The sequence below is a fragment of the Paramisgurnus dabryanus genome, chromosome 10 (assembly GCF_030506205.2).
Source record: "Paramisgurnus dabryanus chromosome 10, PD_genome_1.1, whole genome shotgun sequence".
Taxonomy (NCBI): Eukaryota; Metazoa; Chordata; class Actinopteri; order Cypriniformes; family Cobitidae; genus Paramisgurnus; species Paramisgurnus dabryanus.
Genome location: NC_133346.1, coordinates 9,423,645 through 9,441,941, shown reverse-complemented (window position 1 = coordinate 9,441,941; position 18,297 = coordinate 9,423,645). Strand labels below are relative to the sequence as shown.

Here is an 18,297-nt window from a genome sequence, read left to right as displayed (position 1 = left end):
TGAAACTGTGCATGTACGTGGAGGTCAGCGCGCCCCGCTGTAGCAGAGAGAGCACACAGAGCGTAAACACATTAACGTCACTGTGCCGCTGTACGCTCGGCTGCATTCACAGACTCTGACTCATCAGGGCTGGAATGGGAAACAGAGGACACTGGCAAGGGGGAGGACCAATGCAGTCACAGACTTGCAACTGACATGCACTCGCTGACACGACAGATACATACATATTTACATATGCGCGTATAATCACACCTACAGTATATAAACATATGTATACACATACATTTAGACTTATAGATAGATAGATAGCCATGCATCTAATGTGCATTGCATATATGTAATCCATTCCTCGCTTCAGATTATTAGCGATAAAACACCGCTATGATTGTGTCACCTAAAGATTCTGTGTATCACTTTGCAGCATTTTCGCAATCACCCTTAGCAATAAAAAAAACATACACGCTGCGTCCATACTACATACTGTAAATGGTTTCAGCAGTAACAACATAAACAAGCAGCTTTCGTGGTCAACACGTTACTTCCGGTAAACTCCGCTAAGAATAAATAACAACAAAGTACTTTAAACGTAGTTTACTTATAAAACAAGCAAAATAAACAACACATAGATTACCTAGGAAACCAAAACATTTGTTATTTTCGACAAGGTATTTGTTCAAGAGTACCGGAAGTAAAGTTAGAATCAGACGGGTATTGCGTCATCGCACGTGCATCCGAATAAAAACGTCTATATAGTAGGGCTGCATAACGATTAATCGTGACTAATCGTTTGCATAATGAAAGTTTTTGTTTACATCATTTATGTGTGTGTAATAATTATGTATAATAAATATTAGGGATGCACCGATACCACTTTTTTGGAATACGAGTATGAGTACGAGTACTTGCATTTCAGTACTTGCCGATACCGATACCGAGTACTTAATAAAAAAAATACATGATTTAACAGATTTTTACAGGTAACAGCTTTAGTCATATAATTTAACAAAAAAACAAGGGACCTGTTTTCCAGTTTGTTGTAAACTCTGCCTCTTTGACAACACGAGGATTAACCCCGTACACGCCGCTCAAACATAGACATTTCTCAAACCATGGTATCGATCCCCGGTATCGGGGGACTTTTAACGAGTACTTTAGAAAATGTGGTATCAAGGCCGATACCCGATACCAGTATCGGTGCATCCCTAATAATTATGTATATATAAACACACACACACATATGTATAATTTTAAGAAAAAAAAATTCAATTTATAGATTAAATATTTATATATAATATAAATTGTATATATTTAGATGTAAAAATGTATATACACATGTAAATACTTCTTAAATATCTATATGCGTGTTTTTATTTATACATAATTATTATACACAGTACACACACATATATTATGTAAACGAAAACTTTTATTCTGCAAACGATTAGTCGCGATTAATCGTTATGCAGCCCTACTATATAGTAAAGCAGTAGGCGAGGCAAGAGTAGTATGTCTGAATTCATAGTAGTCGAAAAACAGTAGGAGAAAAGTACCCGGTTAACCTACTTCTGGCCAGATCCCGAAGTTTTCATTTGATGGACACTTTACTACACCATCAAACCCCAAGAAAGGAGTTATCCAATGAAGAAGGAGAGGCATTGTTTTATTAAAAAATGTCCGAAAGCGATAACGCAGCTCTATTCAAATGCAAATACATATTAAACAGCTGTCCCGTGTGGTTCAATAGTGCTTGTTTGATGTCATTTCAGTTAACGACTAAATGGTTTTTTATGATGACATGTGTCACGTGATGTATCAATATGGCGGCTGTAGTATACGTATGCATTCATACTCTCCATATTCATACTATATAGTACTGTTTTAACTATTGATGACTACTTCATCCAATTCAGTACCTACCATCACAGTATGTGATTCCGGATCCATTGATAGTATGTGAAACATTCTGCTGCTGCTGCTTTATCTTATGAAAGTTGTCGATAAATACATTTTTTTCTTTAATATTTATTTGTATTGTGTGGGAACCGTCTAAAGCAATAATATACTCGAGACGTGCAGTATCAGGAAAAAAATTCACAAAGATCACCAGTGTGTGTATATGGCAAAATAAAATGTTACAAAATCCATGTATGTGTATACTTCTGTGTCACAAGTCCACAAACACACGTCATCTAGAAGCACATACATCCAACACAACTTCATTTTCACCAAAACGGTCATCTGGAAAGCATCCGAGACAGCTAAACCTGAGAATCGATGTTACGTTCGACGTGCGTGACATTAAAGGTTTACTAGCTGGTTTTACGTCCCGTTACAAGCATCACACTTTACACAGTCTTTCATTAGAGGGGCTGTAAACGTCAACAGCCATTACCTCATCGGCAAGTCACATGGCCTGCATGACATCAGTCAACGCTCCGAGCTGAAAAAATACTTAACTTACACCTTTGTGTGCCCCTTTCTCTCTCCCCTTCGCACTATAAACAACGTTTCTGCAGGTGCGAGCAACCAGCGGCGCTCGGTGGAAATTTCAGCCCCGGTTCGCCCATCGACAGAAACAATATTATCATACACAATAATGGGTTTTCTGTGTTCGGCAATGCGCAGATTCCATTACAGCTAAAAGCAAACAGTGATGCTGTTGAGTCATGCCTGTTAAGCGCTATAAATACAGACCTGCTCTGTGCTAATGGTCTGTAGCCTTGGCACCTCCAACTGCAGGTGCCAGGGGTGAGGGTGGGCACGGTGGGTGAAAGAAGTGCCCCGAGTTCCCTTTCGGTATTGTCACTCAACAGTGGTGAAATTATGGGCGCCACACCCAAATAAAGAGATGGCAGGAATGAAATCCACATTAGTCAGGAACCCAAATCGGCCGTGGTTGTGATGCTTAAAATATCCCATCAGGCCGCAGTATAAAGCGAACTGCCAAAATCCTTGTTTACTGTGTGCGATTTAACAGGACTTGGAAAGAAAAAGCGCCAGTTTTCTTATGTCACACCCAAAATCTACCAAGCTGCCCATTATAGGCGCACTCCTTACACAAAGGCTGTTTGCCATTTTCATTGTTTTTTGCTTTCTCTGCCTAAAAGCAATCCCAGAGTGCTTTTCTCCCATTTGTGTAAATGCATTTCAATGGCCACCCTAATGATTTAGATGCTGCCTTAGTAGGCAACTGCCTACAGTATATAAGCATCTCAAGAGGTTTTGGTGTGCATACTTCCTTAAGAGTCTGTAACCCTAGACAGAGAAAAACCTCAGAGGTACATTAATCAGTAAAAGTAGGTCTCTGTTAGGACATCGAACACTGGGGACCAGGTGATTGAGACTGGGGCCCTCCAAAGGACACCCTTCCGGAGGTTAGCATAAGGCGCGGTGTTGAAAAGCCCAGGATAGGCTAGCTCAGTGTTGAAAAGAGGTAAGTGGATCTAGGGTTAATGTGTGCATGTATATGTGTGTGGTTTAATATACGATGAGCCTGTGTGTGCGTGTGTTAAGTGTGCACATGTTTGACTGTGTGTGCGCACATCTAAGCGTGTCTGACAGCGCAGCCGTTTGCTTGCAAATGATGGAGGACAACCTGAAATTTGATCGTGCTACCAAGGCCGCTACACTGCCCACCCAAGGAGATGAAGACGAGTGTGTGGGTTATCGGGTTTGTGCAGATGCTAAAACACAAACAAACACACACACATATACACACGCATTACAGACACGATAATATGCAGTTTAGAAATGCTAAGGTTGCGTAAAAACCCCAAACAAAGAATATAAGTGTTCTTTGTTGCGTAACGATAATGTAAGTATTCATTGTATCTGAATATACTATTCATTTTCTTTCGACAAACAACAGACACAGATGCGTTCATTGTATTTAAGCGCAAAACAATGCCTAGTGATTCTTTCAGAAACAAAACATTGTATACAAAAAACAAACTACATATTTTTGCTGTAGCGATAAACAAAACTGACAATAACTGACAATTGAAATTTTAATTGTTTCTGAAACTCAGACGAAAACAACCCCGTTAACCGATGAGAAAAGCTCATAATCATATACCATGACCATAGGCGCTGTATGCGTCAAATAAATTATGATTTTCTGCATTCGACCGACTGATTTACATAATCAAACGGACAAGGGAATTTAGACTCCAGCTCTGATCCCAGATCCTCCCAGTCTCAGGGCCATCGCAGGCTTTATGGCTGATTTTTTGACCACAGGACTGTAGATTGCACTGGTTTGAATGGATCACTGGGGGTTGCAAAGATTCGGCTAACGTGACCAATCTGTTGTCGGCAATGCCGCCTCAGGAAGACAGATTACTCCTCTCCAGGCAGCTCAGGGACAGACGAGCCCCACAACTCCAGAGGAAGGGTTCCCATTCCGGCTCCAATTCCCATTCCTTGTCAGCTCTAATGACCCAATGCAATATCTCGGCACAAAGGGATTCTGAACGAGGTGGAAAAAATATATTCGGGTCTAGCCGTGCATCTCTTCCGACGGACCCTCCGCGGGTTTGGTGTCAAGTTAGGGAACTCATCCGAGCTCAATGATGCATAAATTAACGTCTGACAATTTTTATGAAAATTTATTAATTGTTTAATATTTTATTTCTATAATAAAACTACCATTGAGACTGAATATAAACACTAAATATCAAAGGGATTGTGTTCACCTAAAAATGAATATTTTAAACCCCACATGACTTTCTTCAGAGGTACAGAACACAAGATATTTATAGCTGAACTCAAATACAATCTGTTCCTCATATAAAGCTATTTTATGACTTCTGAAACATGGAAAATAGAACAGAGTCTTGAAGACTACTGTCATGTTGTTAAAGGGATAGTTTACACAAAAAGAAAAATAGTATTGGTATTAATAGCATAGTTTTGTTTTTTTCCAACTATGGAAGTGAATAGGGCTCACAAACGGTTTGGATAGAAATATTTCTTAAAATATTTTTCTTCATGTTCATCAGAACAAAGATATTTATACAGGTTTGTAACAACATGATCAATTTTTATTTTTGGGTGAACTATCCCTTTAATAAAGATTTTTTTTGTAAAAAAAATTCTGTCATCATTTACTTTGGAACAACACAGGGGTTCATGATGGTAAATGATGTCAGTATTTTCGTTTTTGAGTGAATTAAATAAAAAAATCGTAATGTTGTTTTAGGAGTCTGACGACAGTATTGTAATTGAGTTAACTATTCCTTTATGAAATTATAAAAATGTCTTAATGTTGTTTTAGGAGTGCGATTTTATTGCCAAAGACAGGGTTGTGAACATTACCAACGCTATCTCGTACATATTTTACATAAGGTGGTTAATTCTAATTAATTCGTACAACCTCATTCGAACATTTTAGTACGATTTGCCTGTGCCTCTGTGACCTTGGGGTTATTGTTGGGGTTTCGTTATTGTTTTTTTTATGATAATCGTACGTTTTTGAACAATTAACTTCATATGAATAAATACGAATTAGCCAAATTGTAAAATATGTACAAACTTGTACTTTTCAGGAAAAAAGTGATTGGGTGATTCTCGCGAAGGTGTCATGATGCAAAGTAAGAGTATCAAAATAAGAATCATACAGTTACAAACATCTCTTCATGTACTATTTTGCACATGATTTCAAATGACATCATACAAACCCATTTTATTGTTTTTCCACATTTAAGGGGAAAATTTTCATTACCGCAACGTTTCCATGGCTGGATTTGGGTTCTTCAGTGCATGTTATACTATAAACATTTACAGTAAAGAAACATGTGGTGTTTGGTGATCATTGGTAAATGGAGAGACAATAATAAGAAATATAAATATGTCCAAGACCAATTTTCTCATCCTCCGTAACAATTTTCAGGAACTAACATTTTCAAAAAAAAATGTTGGAAGGGACATAATTGATTGTGACACTCAAGATGGCTAGCAGGTAAGCAGTCTTTATTTTTTTCTCTCCAGGTAAAAGTTTAAATTTTGTTTGTCATAGAACCTAGACAACTTTTTAGTTCTCATTACCAAAACATGAGTTTTAAATGCATATATTTAATGTAATATCATGTTGCGGTAATGATCATTTTTGATAATGATAATCTAAAAAATGTAAATAATTAATAGGAAATCCTCTCAAAATAATGGTAGTAAGTTCAGACCTTAATCTTATATGTGCAAAAAAAATTGGCTTCAAGGGCTTTTTAAAAAATCTGATGCTGGAAACCTTCTAAATCTGGAGTATGGAATTGGAGTAAATGATGACAGTATTTACTTTGATTTTTGCCTAAACTTTCCCTTTAACAAATTATAAACAATTGGTTAATGTCCATCTAGCAATCATTCAGCTAGCGGTGATCTAAAAAAAATGTCAAGTCTTGCTTTGTGGAATATGGAACAGTGTGATTCATAAACACAAACACACTAGTCAGAGTATCCAAAAGCATAACACTCAGCAAAGTCCAGTGGTGATCATCAGACAGGAAGCTCTGAGGATCAGCCAATCAACTCAGCTGAAAGAGACAGGAAGTGACACACAGTCAAGCCCCATCAGTTCCACTCCAGTCTCATTTCAACTTTAACTGTACAGATGGATCAAATCCTACAGGCACAAATACAGTGAACCAGTACATTAAAGTACTGCTTTTAACCTCATGAAAGACTATAAAGGGAGAAAAATCACATGATTTCTGTAGCTAGGTTGGTAGAGCATTGTGTTAGCAGCGCAAAGCTTTTTCCCCAGGGAACATACATACAGACACTTACATTTACTGTAAGTTATTTAAGATAAAAGCTGCTAAATGCATAAAATGTACATTAAAACAAAAAATCCATGTGATTTAACTCCTTCCACTGAATCAGGTCTATGAAGCTGTCAGGAGATAAACAGACACTAATGCTAAAACTCCAAAACCTGAAGGCTACAAAGAAACCGTCTCTTCCAAATAAGCCTTTAGGAGGTCAGCCCCTCCACAAGGATACCATGTTAAAGCAAATTGCCTTTGACAGGACACAGAAAAACTTTGAAGATATTTCTACCAACCTACATTTATTTTGATAGGTATTGTGGAAACAGAAAACGCAGCTTTATTAAAACCTATTAAAATGGTTGCCTAGAAGTGGGCGGTGATCCGACACATGGTGCAGACGCACTTCTGGCGACCCGAGTTCGAACCCCGGCTCGAGGTCCTTTGCCAATCCCATACCCCTCTCTTCACCCTATACCTTCCTGTCATTTCCTTAATTACGTCTATCCAATAAAGGCAAAAATGCCCCCCCCCCATAAAAAAAGGCACAAAATTACAGGTTTTGAGAAAAGCTTAGCATTTAAAAGCAGTTAAATATTATAAAGCTATACGTTTCATTTTTTTATTAAAATACAATTAGAAAAAATAACCATGGTGGTGTTACAGTAAAAATATAGTAACCTTTTTTTAACCAAGTTAATTACTATTTACATTACCATTGTTATACTACAAAGACCATGGTTAAACTATAAAGTAGTTATTGTGGCAAGACTAAATTTGTGGTTCTTTGGTTTTACTACAAACAAAACCAAAACCCATGGTTTCTATAGTTCGACCATGGTTGGATTTCATGTAAAGCTGCCCTACAACTATGAACAATTGTTTTTTTTAAAGGATGTAAAGGCTAAATTCATTGTACCTATGGCTAGCGGCGTGGCTGATATATTGCTCTCTCACAATATAAGGGGTATATGAGATAGACCAATATATCAGCCAGACCAATGAATCTGATATTTGTCTATTTTGAGATAACCATGTCCGCCTGGGTGATTAATAGAAGTCTTTACAGTCTCAATTTAATATCAGAAACACTTGAGATATTAAAAGAGATCTCATTTGTGATTTTTTCAGAATGACTCGGTTTATAAACCGGATATGTCGTCCCCATCACTGGTTTCTGCCTTACCACCCCCACTACAGTGTAAACATCAAAGGCATTTTTCAGTGTGCTACTCACATAATGCTCTCTCTCTCCCTCTCTCTCTCTATACACAGAGACACACAAACACACACACACAAATACGCTGTAACAAATTCAGTCCTTGGTAAATACCCTAACGTCGTGTTAGGAACGGGACGGCTATAATTAACAGTGTAAGACGCCAGTCTGCCAGCGTGGGCGTCGTGCCAGTGGATCAGCCCTAATTACTGTATTCATTTTGTCAGGACCATTCACTTCACAGCTCTCTATGACCAACCCTGGCAGCCAATGAAATCTCTGGACACTCACATCACAACGTCCAGGGGCCAACCAGCCGTCCCCTTCAAGGCAACATCAAAGGCAGCGAAGGAGCAAAAATCAAAATGGCTGACGCACGCGCAACAATCACAACTGCGAAAAACTGTTGGGCAAGGACTTCTGCAACTGAGAATCATTTGTTAAAAACAAAATTATGCATGTACACATATAAACAATATAGCCCAAAAATAATAAATATATTGTACAAATATTTACATGATCTTCATCACCAAAAAACAAGCATAAACACGGTCACTATTTATTTTTTTTAGACGTCACTGAATGAATCATCTGTGCACGTTATTTCCAAGAAAATATTTTTGTCTAATCCTCCATCTAAACGTAATAACTTGCTCCGCCTTCTTTAGCGCTGACATCACCAAACCCTCAACAATCTTTCCCTTCAAACCAACTCAATTGCTTTTGTGATATAATCGCTGATAAAATCAGGCCCCACCTTACAGTCATTTCTCCTTAAACATCCTGCTTTACAAAAAATATCCAACAGCAAAATTTAAACAGATTTTGGACATCCACCAATGCTTGTATTCAACCAAACTGGAGGCATATTAGCACTGCTTTAGTGAGTATCAAACTTTAAAAGCTCTCTTTGAACCGGCGATGTTTGCATGTGGCAAAATGCTCTCAACAAATATGTAAAAAATTTGATTTTTATCAATGGTGCCTAATGCGTAAACCCAAAATATGTAAGCGCTGAAGGGAGGGAATGCACATGACCTTATGAAAATATTCCCATCACGCAGACATGCCTGAATATAATTTGGGTGCGACACACACACACACACTGGTCTCTTTCAGTCTCCATCACATCCTATTTAAAACTCAATCTAAACGAGCAAAGCGAAACCTAAACGAAAATAGGGCCAAGCGCTCTGGTTGTTTGGGTTAAATATTTATGCGATTTAAAAAAAGACAAAATGAAGTGATCTGTGTCAAATTTAACGGCTGCTTAGGATTATTTATTTCACAGGTGCAGGACGAAGAAAAACACAGACGTTACGTAATCCGCTGGAAAATAACGGGTCGTCCTAACAAATCCCGATCTGTCACATTGACATCATTGAGCGGACAATAAACTTTTCAACATGCATCCTAAGGCGCACCACAACCATGAAGGGCTGCATAAACAACCAGTCAATAACAATTACACAACAACAGCACAACATTCACATACTGAATGAATGGAAACGGATATAGAGAAATTCACATACTAAACCGGCAATTTATCTTTCTAAATATATACAGACGAGCCCTGTAAACATTAACCACTATTTGTTTTTCCTACTATGAAAGTCAATGGGTACCCTCAACTGTGTGCTTACCATCTATGATCTAAATGTCTTCTGCATTCAACAGAAAGAAACTCAAACCGGTTTAAAACAACACGAGGATGAGTAAATTTTCATGTTAAACAATACCCAACTGTAAGCCCAAAAAGCATTTTGGGTTGGGCAAGGCGAACTAATTACTTGCAGAAAGTCATTGGATAATTTCACACTAGTCAAAAGAAATTGTACAGTAATGTAAACCATGGCACATTAATTCCACCGGGTCATTAAAGTAACTTTCATTCATCAGATATAAAATTTCAACCTTTCTGACTGAGGCCCTTGAAGTCTCGCACCTTGGGTACTGGGCAAAAACGTGCACTTGCGGGTTTTTTTTGCTTTTGCAGGGTTCACAGGATCTCAAAACGTGTGGCCTCCCAGCCAAAACCCCCGGCACGATTAATTTAGTAACGGGTTATTAAGCTCAGACATAAATTGCAGCCCTGGACATTTTAAATGGAAAAGGGGGACTGATTTATTGAGGCTCCGGAGACAAAACAGGTTTTTTATTTTCCATTTATTCATCGAGTCTCACTGAGAGCAAGGAATTTGCGAAACGAGAGGCAGGAAAGAGGGAGAGAGAGAGGGAGGAGGGCAGAGGCGACGGCAACCTTGATCAAAGATAACACCGGCCGAAGCGCCGCGGTGCCCTTGAATGCTCGACTCGAAAGACGGTTGGCAGAAACTTTTCAAACCAAACACAGTGAGGAATTGTACAGATTTGGCGTTTGGATGATCGAAGGCACCTGTTTGACATCTTCACCATAGCACTGATATGGGTAATATTAATCAAAGAGTTAAAGAAAAGCGTGAGGTTATTTAAAACTGTAGATGTCTTCTGACATTATCGACTTCCTTTTTCTTTATTCTGATGGAATGATGCAATCACAGATGACTGATAGAAACAAACAATAAGTCAATGTTTCCCAATTAATCTCAATTTTAGTAGCTGATGTATTAACACAGATCCTTAAAAAAAAAAAAAAAGGAAACTGAAAGTGCAAGCTATTTATCCAGATGACACATTCAGTACAATATATTCTTTTATATATATATATAAAAACACTAGATTTTAGTAACAATGCTTGCACACATATGAAAATGCACCAAATATAAAAGTTAGATTATAAAAGTTGTTAAACTTAAAGGCGGGGTGCATGATCTCTGAAAGCCAGTGTTGACATTTGAAATCACCTAAACAAACACTCCCCTACCCCAACAGAATCTGGACCTTCTTTTATTAGACCCGCCCCACACATACGTAACCCAGGCAACGATGTCAGTTAGTAGACACGCCCCTTACTGCTGATTGGCTACAAGTGTGTTTTGGTACACGGTCCGACTCCCTTTTCCAAAGTGTTAGGTTTTTTAAATCACGCACCCCTCCTTTAACTGCAAGACTTCTTTAAATAAATATGACCTAGGCATCCAATCTGCATTTAATTAAAATTTTAAATAAAACTCATATTTATAAAAGCACTAAATGGAGAAACTCTTTCTTTAACACATTTTTTAATATTTAAAGTTCCTCATGCATCATTGCATAAACAGTTACACTTACGCAGGAGTCTAGTACCAAAATTTGCATGATAATAATGTCGCTCCACACTACCCGTTAAGTACTTTTGTTAAACGTGCTTGTGCTGCTTACAAGGATAGTTCACGCAAAAATGAAAATACTGTCATCATTCACGCACACTTATATTGTTTTAAACCTGTATGAATTTCTTTATTCTGTTGAACAAAGAAGAAGATATTTTAAATGATGTTTTAACAGATCAGGGGCACCATTCACTTCCATAGTAATATTTTTCCTACTATGGAAGTCAATGGTGCCCCAGATCTGCATTGTTAGAAACATTCTTTAATATCTGTGTTCAGCACAACAAAGTCGTTTATACAGGTTTGAAACAACATGAGGATGAGTAAATGATAAGATTTTAAATTTTGGGTGAACTATCCCTTTAAGTCTTTTAATACTACAGGATCACAACTCTATGAATATCATACGCACACAAAAAAAATCTGTCAGTGCACGTTTGCTTCAGCACTCTATCAGATCAGAAAAGGTTTCCAGTAAATAAAGAATCACTGATCCTTACTGTCTTGCTAACATGCATCATCAGTTTTCCCCTGGAACGTGACCTTACGGCCAACTCTACGGTCTGAACACGACCGTCCACCTCCAGCCATGCAGACCGAATATTCCCTAAATGGATAAACCATAATATCCTCTGGTTTCTCGTCACTGCCCTCTCTTCCGAGGCCACACCGAGCTTCAAACGAGTGCAAAAGTCCAAAAAATAAACAACTCGGCCGTGTACCAGAAGAACACAATACTACAATATGCCAATGCAGGATAAAAGACCACAAATAAAGAATTTGAGCTAATATGCAATGCCAAATGTGGGGCATCAATAAAACACAATTGGGTGGGAAAAAACATTAATTGTCCTTTAAATAATATTCAAATCTTTCAAGGTTATCCTAGCATGGGTCTATATAGTTCAAAAGACAGCCTATATCTTCTTAAGTTAAACAAAACCTGCTTACTTTTGCTGAATTACTAAGAACTACACTACCCATAATTCTCAAGAGAGCCCCGACTTGGTCCCACCAATCTGTCTACTACACTCTCACACAACCTTTATGCTTCTATTATTATGCAATAAACTTAAATGTATTACTTTACAATAGTTATACCAACAATATTTATTAGATTTTGTCATTTGCAATGCGTCATGGTATGTGAAGTTCATTGTTATAGGTTTGGTTCATGGTTTAAAAATTTTACTGAAGAATTTCTAATGTCCCTATGGATTGAAAAAATCGGAAAATACGTCTGAAAGCAAGCGTGCGGTCAAGTGTTGCACTCAGCAGCGTCTGTAACTGTCATTCACAGGTACCCATGAGATCAGGATGTGCCGGTGCAGACATATGACAATTAGGCGTTCCACTTCCTCTCAAATTCCTCTTCGCCCCACTACCTTTGAGCCTCATATAATTTGCAAAATCATCTCTCGTCCGCTTTCTCTCACCTCTGGAGTATTCTTCTTGAACTCGCGGCTTTGGTCGATGAGTTTTTTCCTGGACTGCTCGCTCTCATCCTGTCTGTTGGCCAGGGATGTGGCGGTGGCATCCAGTTCTTTCTAAGGGGAAGATAAGGGAAAAGATTGCATAAAATTACCCATCTAGTCACTTTTGTGGTTTAATTTTTTTTTACATAAAATCATCCTAAATAAAGTAAAGAACATTCTGTGAAAATATAAGCTTGGTATCTTTAATATTGACTGTGAAAAATCAATTATTGAAATCAAACTTTGCTGCTTCTTTAGCCTGGATTTCATAAACAATGTCACATTATATCTAAACTCGCATAATTCATGGTGGGACACCAAAACATCTCCCACCATTTTACGATGACATTAGGCATGCCTTTTTGTTCACAAGAATGTTGTTGACCCTTGACCAGCTACGAATTCGCCAGTCACAATCCAGAGTTTAAAACGAAACATCCAAGCGTTTTCAGCACGCATCACGTCTATGCTACAGGAAATGCGTGTTTTATAAAGTGTGAGAATTTTGCTCAGTATGCACCTGCAGGCGTACTGTGGCCATAAACCACCCTCAATAACCGCTCGAACGGACCAATCTGATTCCCAACAAACAAGCCACGATTGGCTTCCGCCCCAATCAGTCACCAACACGCCGCAGTGGTCCCGCCTCCGGTGGGCCTCATGAAAAGTCAGCAGTCTGCGGTCCCGCAGTCCCACTTCTATCCTCTCAACAGCAGGGAGCTGAGCTAAAGAATATCGTCTGACATCTGGGAACCAGATGCTGGGAACAAATCAACTTAATTAGGCTGGAACTCGGTGCGCCAGACTCCCCAAACCTCCAACACAACAACTGGGGGGCTGAGTCACCACAGTCTCGCCCCGATTTTACTCTCCTCTGTTATTATCACCTCCTCCTTCCACATACGAAGACGCACGGCTTCGAGAAACGCTTGCGATGTTCGCCTATCCTGGCGAGGAATGATTTTGGTTTTAAAATATCATCCGTAGAGACGGGTGTGGATCATTGGTTTCTGGGTCAATGGAACGTTTTAGAAAAAAAAACGTCATATAAGTGGGCTATGGTTTTGGACTTTCTAAACTGCTAGGACGTCTGTCCTCCTCGCTTATTACTAATACAAGTGTGATAAAAAATACCCTGACATAATAGCACTGAAAGGACATACAGTGTGTAAAATATGTACATTACTGTGTAGCTCAATTGCACAAGCGGCTAAAATGTCATGGGTTTGATCCAAGGGAACACACATACATATAAAATTTTGCACTGCAAGTCGCTTTAAATAAACGCGCCTGCCAAATGCCCAAACGTAAATAGACTAGTCATCCTCAAATTCTGTGATTTTTAACGAAAATTGTGTCGTAATATAGCATACGGCACAACGGTCCCACACGGCGCTCATATCAATACTGGTAATACCCCCCGGGTATTCAATTCAGCCCCCCTGGTGTAGTGCAAGGAAGCCCTGTAGCCCTCCAATGAGGGTCGTTTATATAAAGGACCAAATTGTTCACCATAATAGCTTTATAATTTTCCTAATGGAGGAATTCTGCTGGCTCAGGCGGCGGTGCTTGTCTTAGTTAATTTGTTCGGTAGTAAACGCTGATGGAACAGATTACAGGGCTCCCCAGAGAGCCAGGCCCTGCCAGATACTATCAGCTGCATATGCAGCAGGGAAACGTCGGCAAGGCCTCGTTCTCTCTCTCCCTCGCTCTTTTTCGCTCGGTCTAGCTCTAATGTTTTTTCCTTCTCTCTCACTTGTATTCTCATAACCTGTCTTTCTCACAGGCCATTACATTTTCTCCTCTCCGAGCCGCTCGCTCTTTCTTGACGCGTCCTCAAGAAATGGCACCCGAGCACTCGGGAGGGTCAACAGCGGAGAGGAACAGATAAAAACAAAGCACAAGAGGATGGCAGACACCGGGCTGCTAAGGGAGCTTTTATGTTAACTAAAAATGACAATAATCTGAAATTCGATCACCATTGTGTTAGGGAGAATTGTCAGTTATAGTTTATTGCTAATGCACGGTAATTCACCGGTGCACATTATTACAAAAGCAATGTTTATCTTAATCCAAAAGTAAAGCGCATTTGGCTCCTTTCTGGTATGGACCACCCACTTTTCACGATCCAATGAATTCTTTACAGATAAAATCAAAACCTGTCCGTATTCTTTCCATTTATTCATGTTATCTTTCGGGAATACATTCCGGTAGCATGTTTAACTTCCAATAATGTGATTTCTACCATTGCATTTTCCACACATCACCTCTATGCAGTCCGTTTTTAAAGGTTACGTTCTTTCGGATCCCATTTTTTAAATACTAGTTGGTGTGTAATGTTGCTATAATAGCATAAATAATACCTGTAAAATGATAAAGTTCAAAGTTTACTGCCAGGCGATATATTTTCTTTAACAAAATTCGCCTACAGCGAACGGACAGTTTGGACTACATCCCTCTACTTCCTGCTTTAATGACATCAGTAGAGCAGTTTTTGAATAAACTCCGCCCACAGGAATACGAAAGTCGCCAGCTAAGCTAACATCAAGTTAAGCTGCTGTCGAATCACAACACAGTAAACAAACTATACAATCAGAACGCGATACGTATTTTTGAACGAGGGACTTCATAGAACAAGGAAGACATCAGCCTGTTTTTAGGAGCATGAAAACAGCGCTATACAGATAAGTAAATTGTGTGAAAAATACCGTGTTTTTTTTTTTTACACGTGAAACATGAACATATGTTATATTGCGCACTGTAAACACAATCAAAGCTTCAAAAACACAGAAAGAACGGGACATTTAAAAGAAATTAAACTTGAACGCCATAACTTTTAATCTACTGCCTTAGTAAAAGCATTTCACACTGTTTTATAGTTTTTTTATAGCTTATCCTTTAATAATTTGGTCTAAATAAAGGTGACCTGTTTTCTGAAGGGTATGACTTAATGCTTAAGAAACAATAAATACAAGTGCATGTGTGTGTTATGAAAGCCGCCGACGGCTACCATTATCACAGATACAGCTAATCTATTTTTACGCCGGCGTAGCTGTTAAGCCCTTTATCAATGTCTTTGCTATTGCAGCGACCATTTATAACAAACCTGCTTTGTGTGAGCAACTAATCTCAACGCTGACCCACTGCTTTGAGTTCGGAGTCTGTGTACTATATACCGGGGTCTGTTAAACACTTAAGCCAAACATTTGGCAGTAGAGGTGCAAACTTAACCTTGTCACGTCCAGAAAAGCAAGAGTTTTTTTAGTTTGTGACCTCTGAGGTCTGAATAATGCATTTGACCCCTCAAATTATGTTCTGGAGTTCCTCACGCTGCCATCGATGTGTGACTTTACCCACAACGTGAGGAACCATTTTAACATTGTTTTCACATAAATGGGTCGATGCGCCCTCACACCCTACGGCTGAAATCCGTGGGTGACCATTTAATGGCTCCTCTGTGAACGTTTAAGGAGAATTGTCGAGTAGGCGGAAATTTAAACATGACTTTAGGGTTGGGTTGTAACTAATTTAAATTAGCCAAACTAATAACTTTATACATATCGATATTCTTTAAAATGTTTCTTTGTGTACTATATCAAATAGAACTCGCATGAAAATGTAATGTAGTACACGTTTGTATAATTCTTACATACTAGTGTTTTTAAACCTTCCCATAGTAAATCTATGCATCTATCCATCTATCTATGCATCCATCTATCTACGTATCTATTCATGTATGCATCTATCTACCCATGTATGTATCTGTGTGTCTATGTATGCATGCATGTATGTATCTGTGCGTGTCTACATATGCATGCATGTATCTGTACGTGTCTACGTATGCATGCATGTATGTATCTATGCGTGTCTACGTATGCATGCATGCATCTGTGCGTGTCTACGTATGCATGCATGCATCTGTGCGTGTCTACGTATGCATGCATGCATCTGTGCGTGTCTACGTATGCATGCATGTATCTGTGCGTGTCTACGTATGCATGCATTTATGTATCTGTGCGTGTCTACGTATGCATGCATGCATGTACCTGTGCGTGTCTACGTATGCATGCATGTATCGGTGCATGTCTACGTATGCATGCATGTATCTGTGTGTGTCTACGTATGCATGTATGCGTCTGTCAACGCGTATGTCTACGGTCTATCCGTGGGTGTGCTCAACTGTCTATTCGTGTGTGTGTGTGTGTGCGTCTTTCTATCCGTGTGTGTATGCGTGTCTGTCTATCCGTGTGTGTGCGCGTCTGTCTATCCGTGTGTGCGCAACTGTCTATTCATGTGTGTGCGCAACTGTCTATCCGTGTGTGTGCGCAACTGTCTATCCATGTGTGCGCAACTGTCTATCCATGTGTGCGCAACTGTCTATCCATGTGTGCGCAACTGTCTATCCATGTGTGCGGTGTGCGCAACTGTCTATCTGTGTGTGTCTACGTATGCATGTGTGCGCGTCTGTCTATCCGTGGGTGTGCGCGTCTGTCTATCCGTGTGTGTGCGCATCTGTCTATCCGTGGGTGTGCGCGTCTGTCTATCCGTGTGTGTGCGCGTCTGTCTATCAGTGTGTGCGCAACTATCTATCTGTGTGTGTGCGCAACTGTCTATCCGCGTGTATGCACAACTGTCTATCCGCGTGTATGCGCAACTGTCTATCAGTGTGTGTGCGCATCTGTCTATCCCTGTGTGTATGCATCTATCCGTGTATGCGGCCATCTATCTATCCATCTATCACCTTAGGTGTACTTTTTGTACACTTTTTGTAAGCAACCTTAAATGCATTCACACTATACATTTAATTAGTGAGTGTTCATTGGGACTTGAACCCATGACCCTTTGCGTTGCTAACGCAATGCTCTACCAACTGGGCTACAGAAACCATTTAAGATTAAAATTAGCTTGCAGCCTAGCAACCAGTTTCAAAGTATCTTCCACAACACAACCTAATTTACAAAACTTTAACCATTACGACACAGTCTCATCTTTTGATTTCCTTCCTCGTTTGGCATCCCTAATGACATATGCGGTCTGAAAACCCCAACAATGACCTAATCGCATTTCACAAACAATGCATGTGTGTCGCTGCTCTATGATCCACAAAATCTCCGTTAGCAGGGATTAATTGCAAATCGCAATTAAATAGCATCAAGCATGTGATCAAACAATGAGGGAGGTTTGTGATATCATAGAAATTTTACACTGTGGCATGCGGTATCCGAACAAGACCATTGAGCCCTCAAAGCTTTATAATGCAAGAGGCCACTGTTGCAACCCCTGGGAACCCATGCGACCGCAATACACAGATGCAAAAGAATACACAGAATCTGTGAATAACAAGAGACCATGGGGTTGGGTCTCATTAGATATGGACAAACTACAGACTTCATTTCCATCCAATTAAGAGACACTCAAAGCATTATGGGGGCTTGCTGATTATGATGCAGTACATTTGGGCTGTCTCAGTGCAACAATGTCCCAGTTGTTGACTGAAGAACACTCCCTTTCATACCAGCTGGGGAGGGCAGGATTTTTAAGGCGGTTTAACAGACTGAACATGCATTACTAATTCAAACTCGCTTTGT

General features: G+C 39.4%; 1 protein-coding gene across 4 annotated transcripts in view; it reads right to left on the bottom strand.

The window, feature by feature from the left end:
• cux1a (cut-like homeobox 1a) overlaps nt 1-18,297 on the bottom strand; it is a 123,802-nt gene that overhangs the window by 80,748 nt on the left and 24,757 nt on the right. For 3 of the 4 annotated variants that reach the window (XM_065259867.2, XM_065259877.2, XM_065259871.2), the window contains exon 2: nt 12,671-12,781. In XM_065259867.2, coding sequence (XP_065115939.1) covers nt 12,671-12,781 — 111 coding nt within the window. Of the gene's footprint in view, nt 1-12,670; nt 12,782-13,229; nt 13,893-18,297 lie in introns of those variants that run through there. The other variant, XM_065259868.2, reaches the window with a different exon arrangement.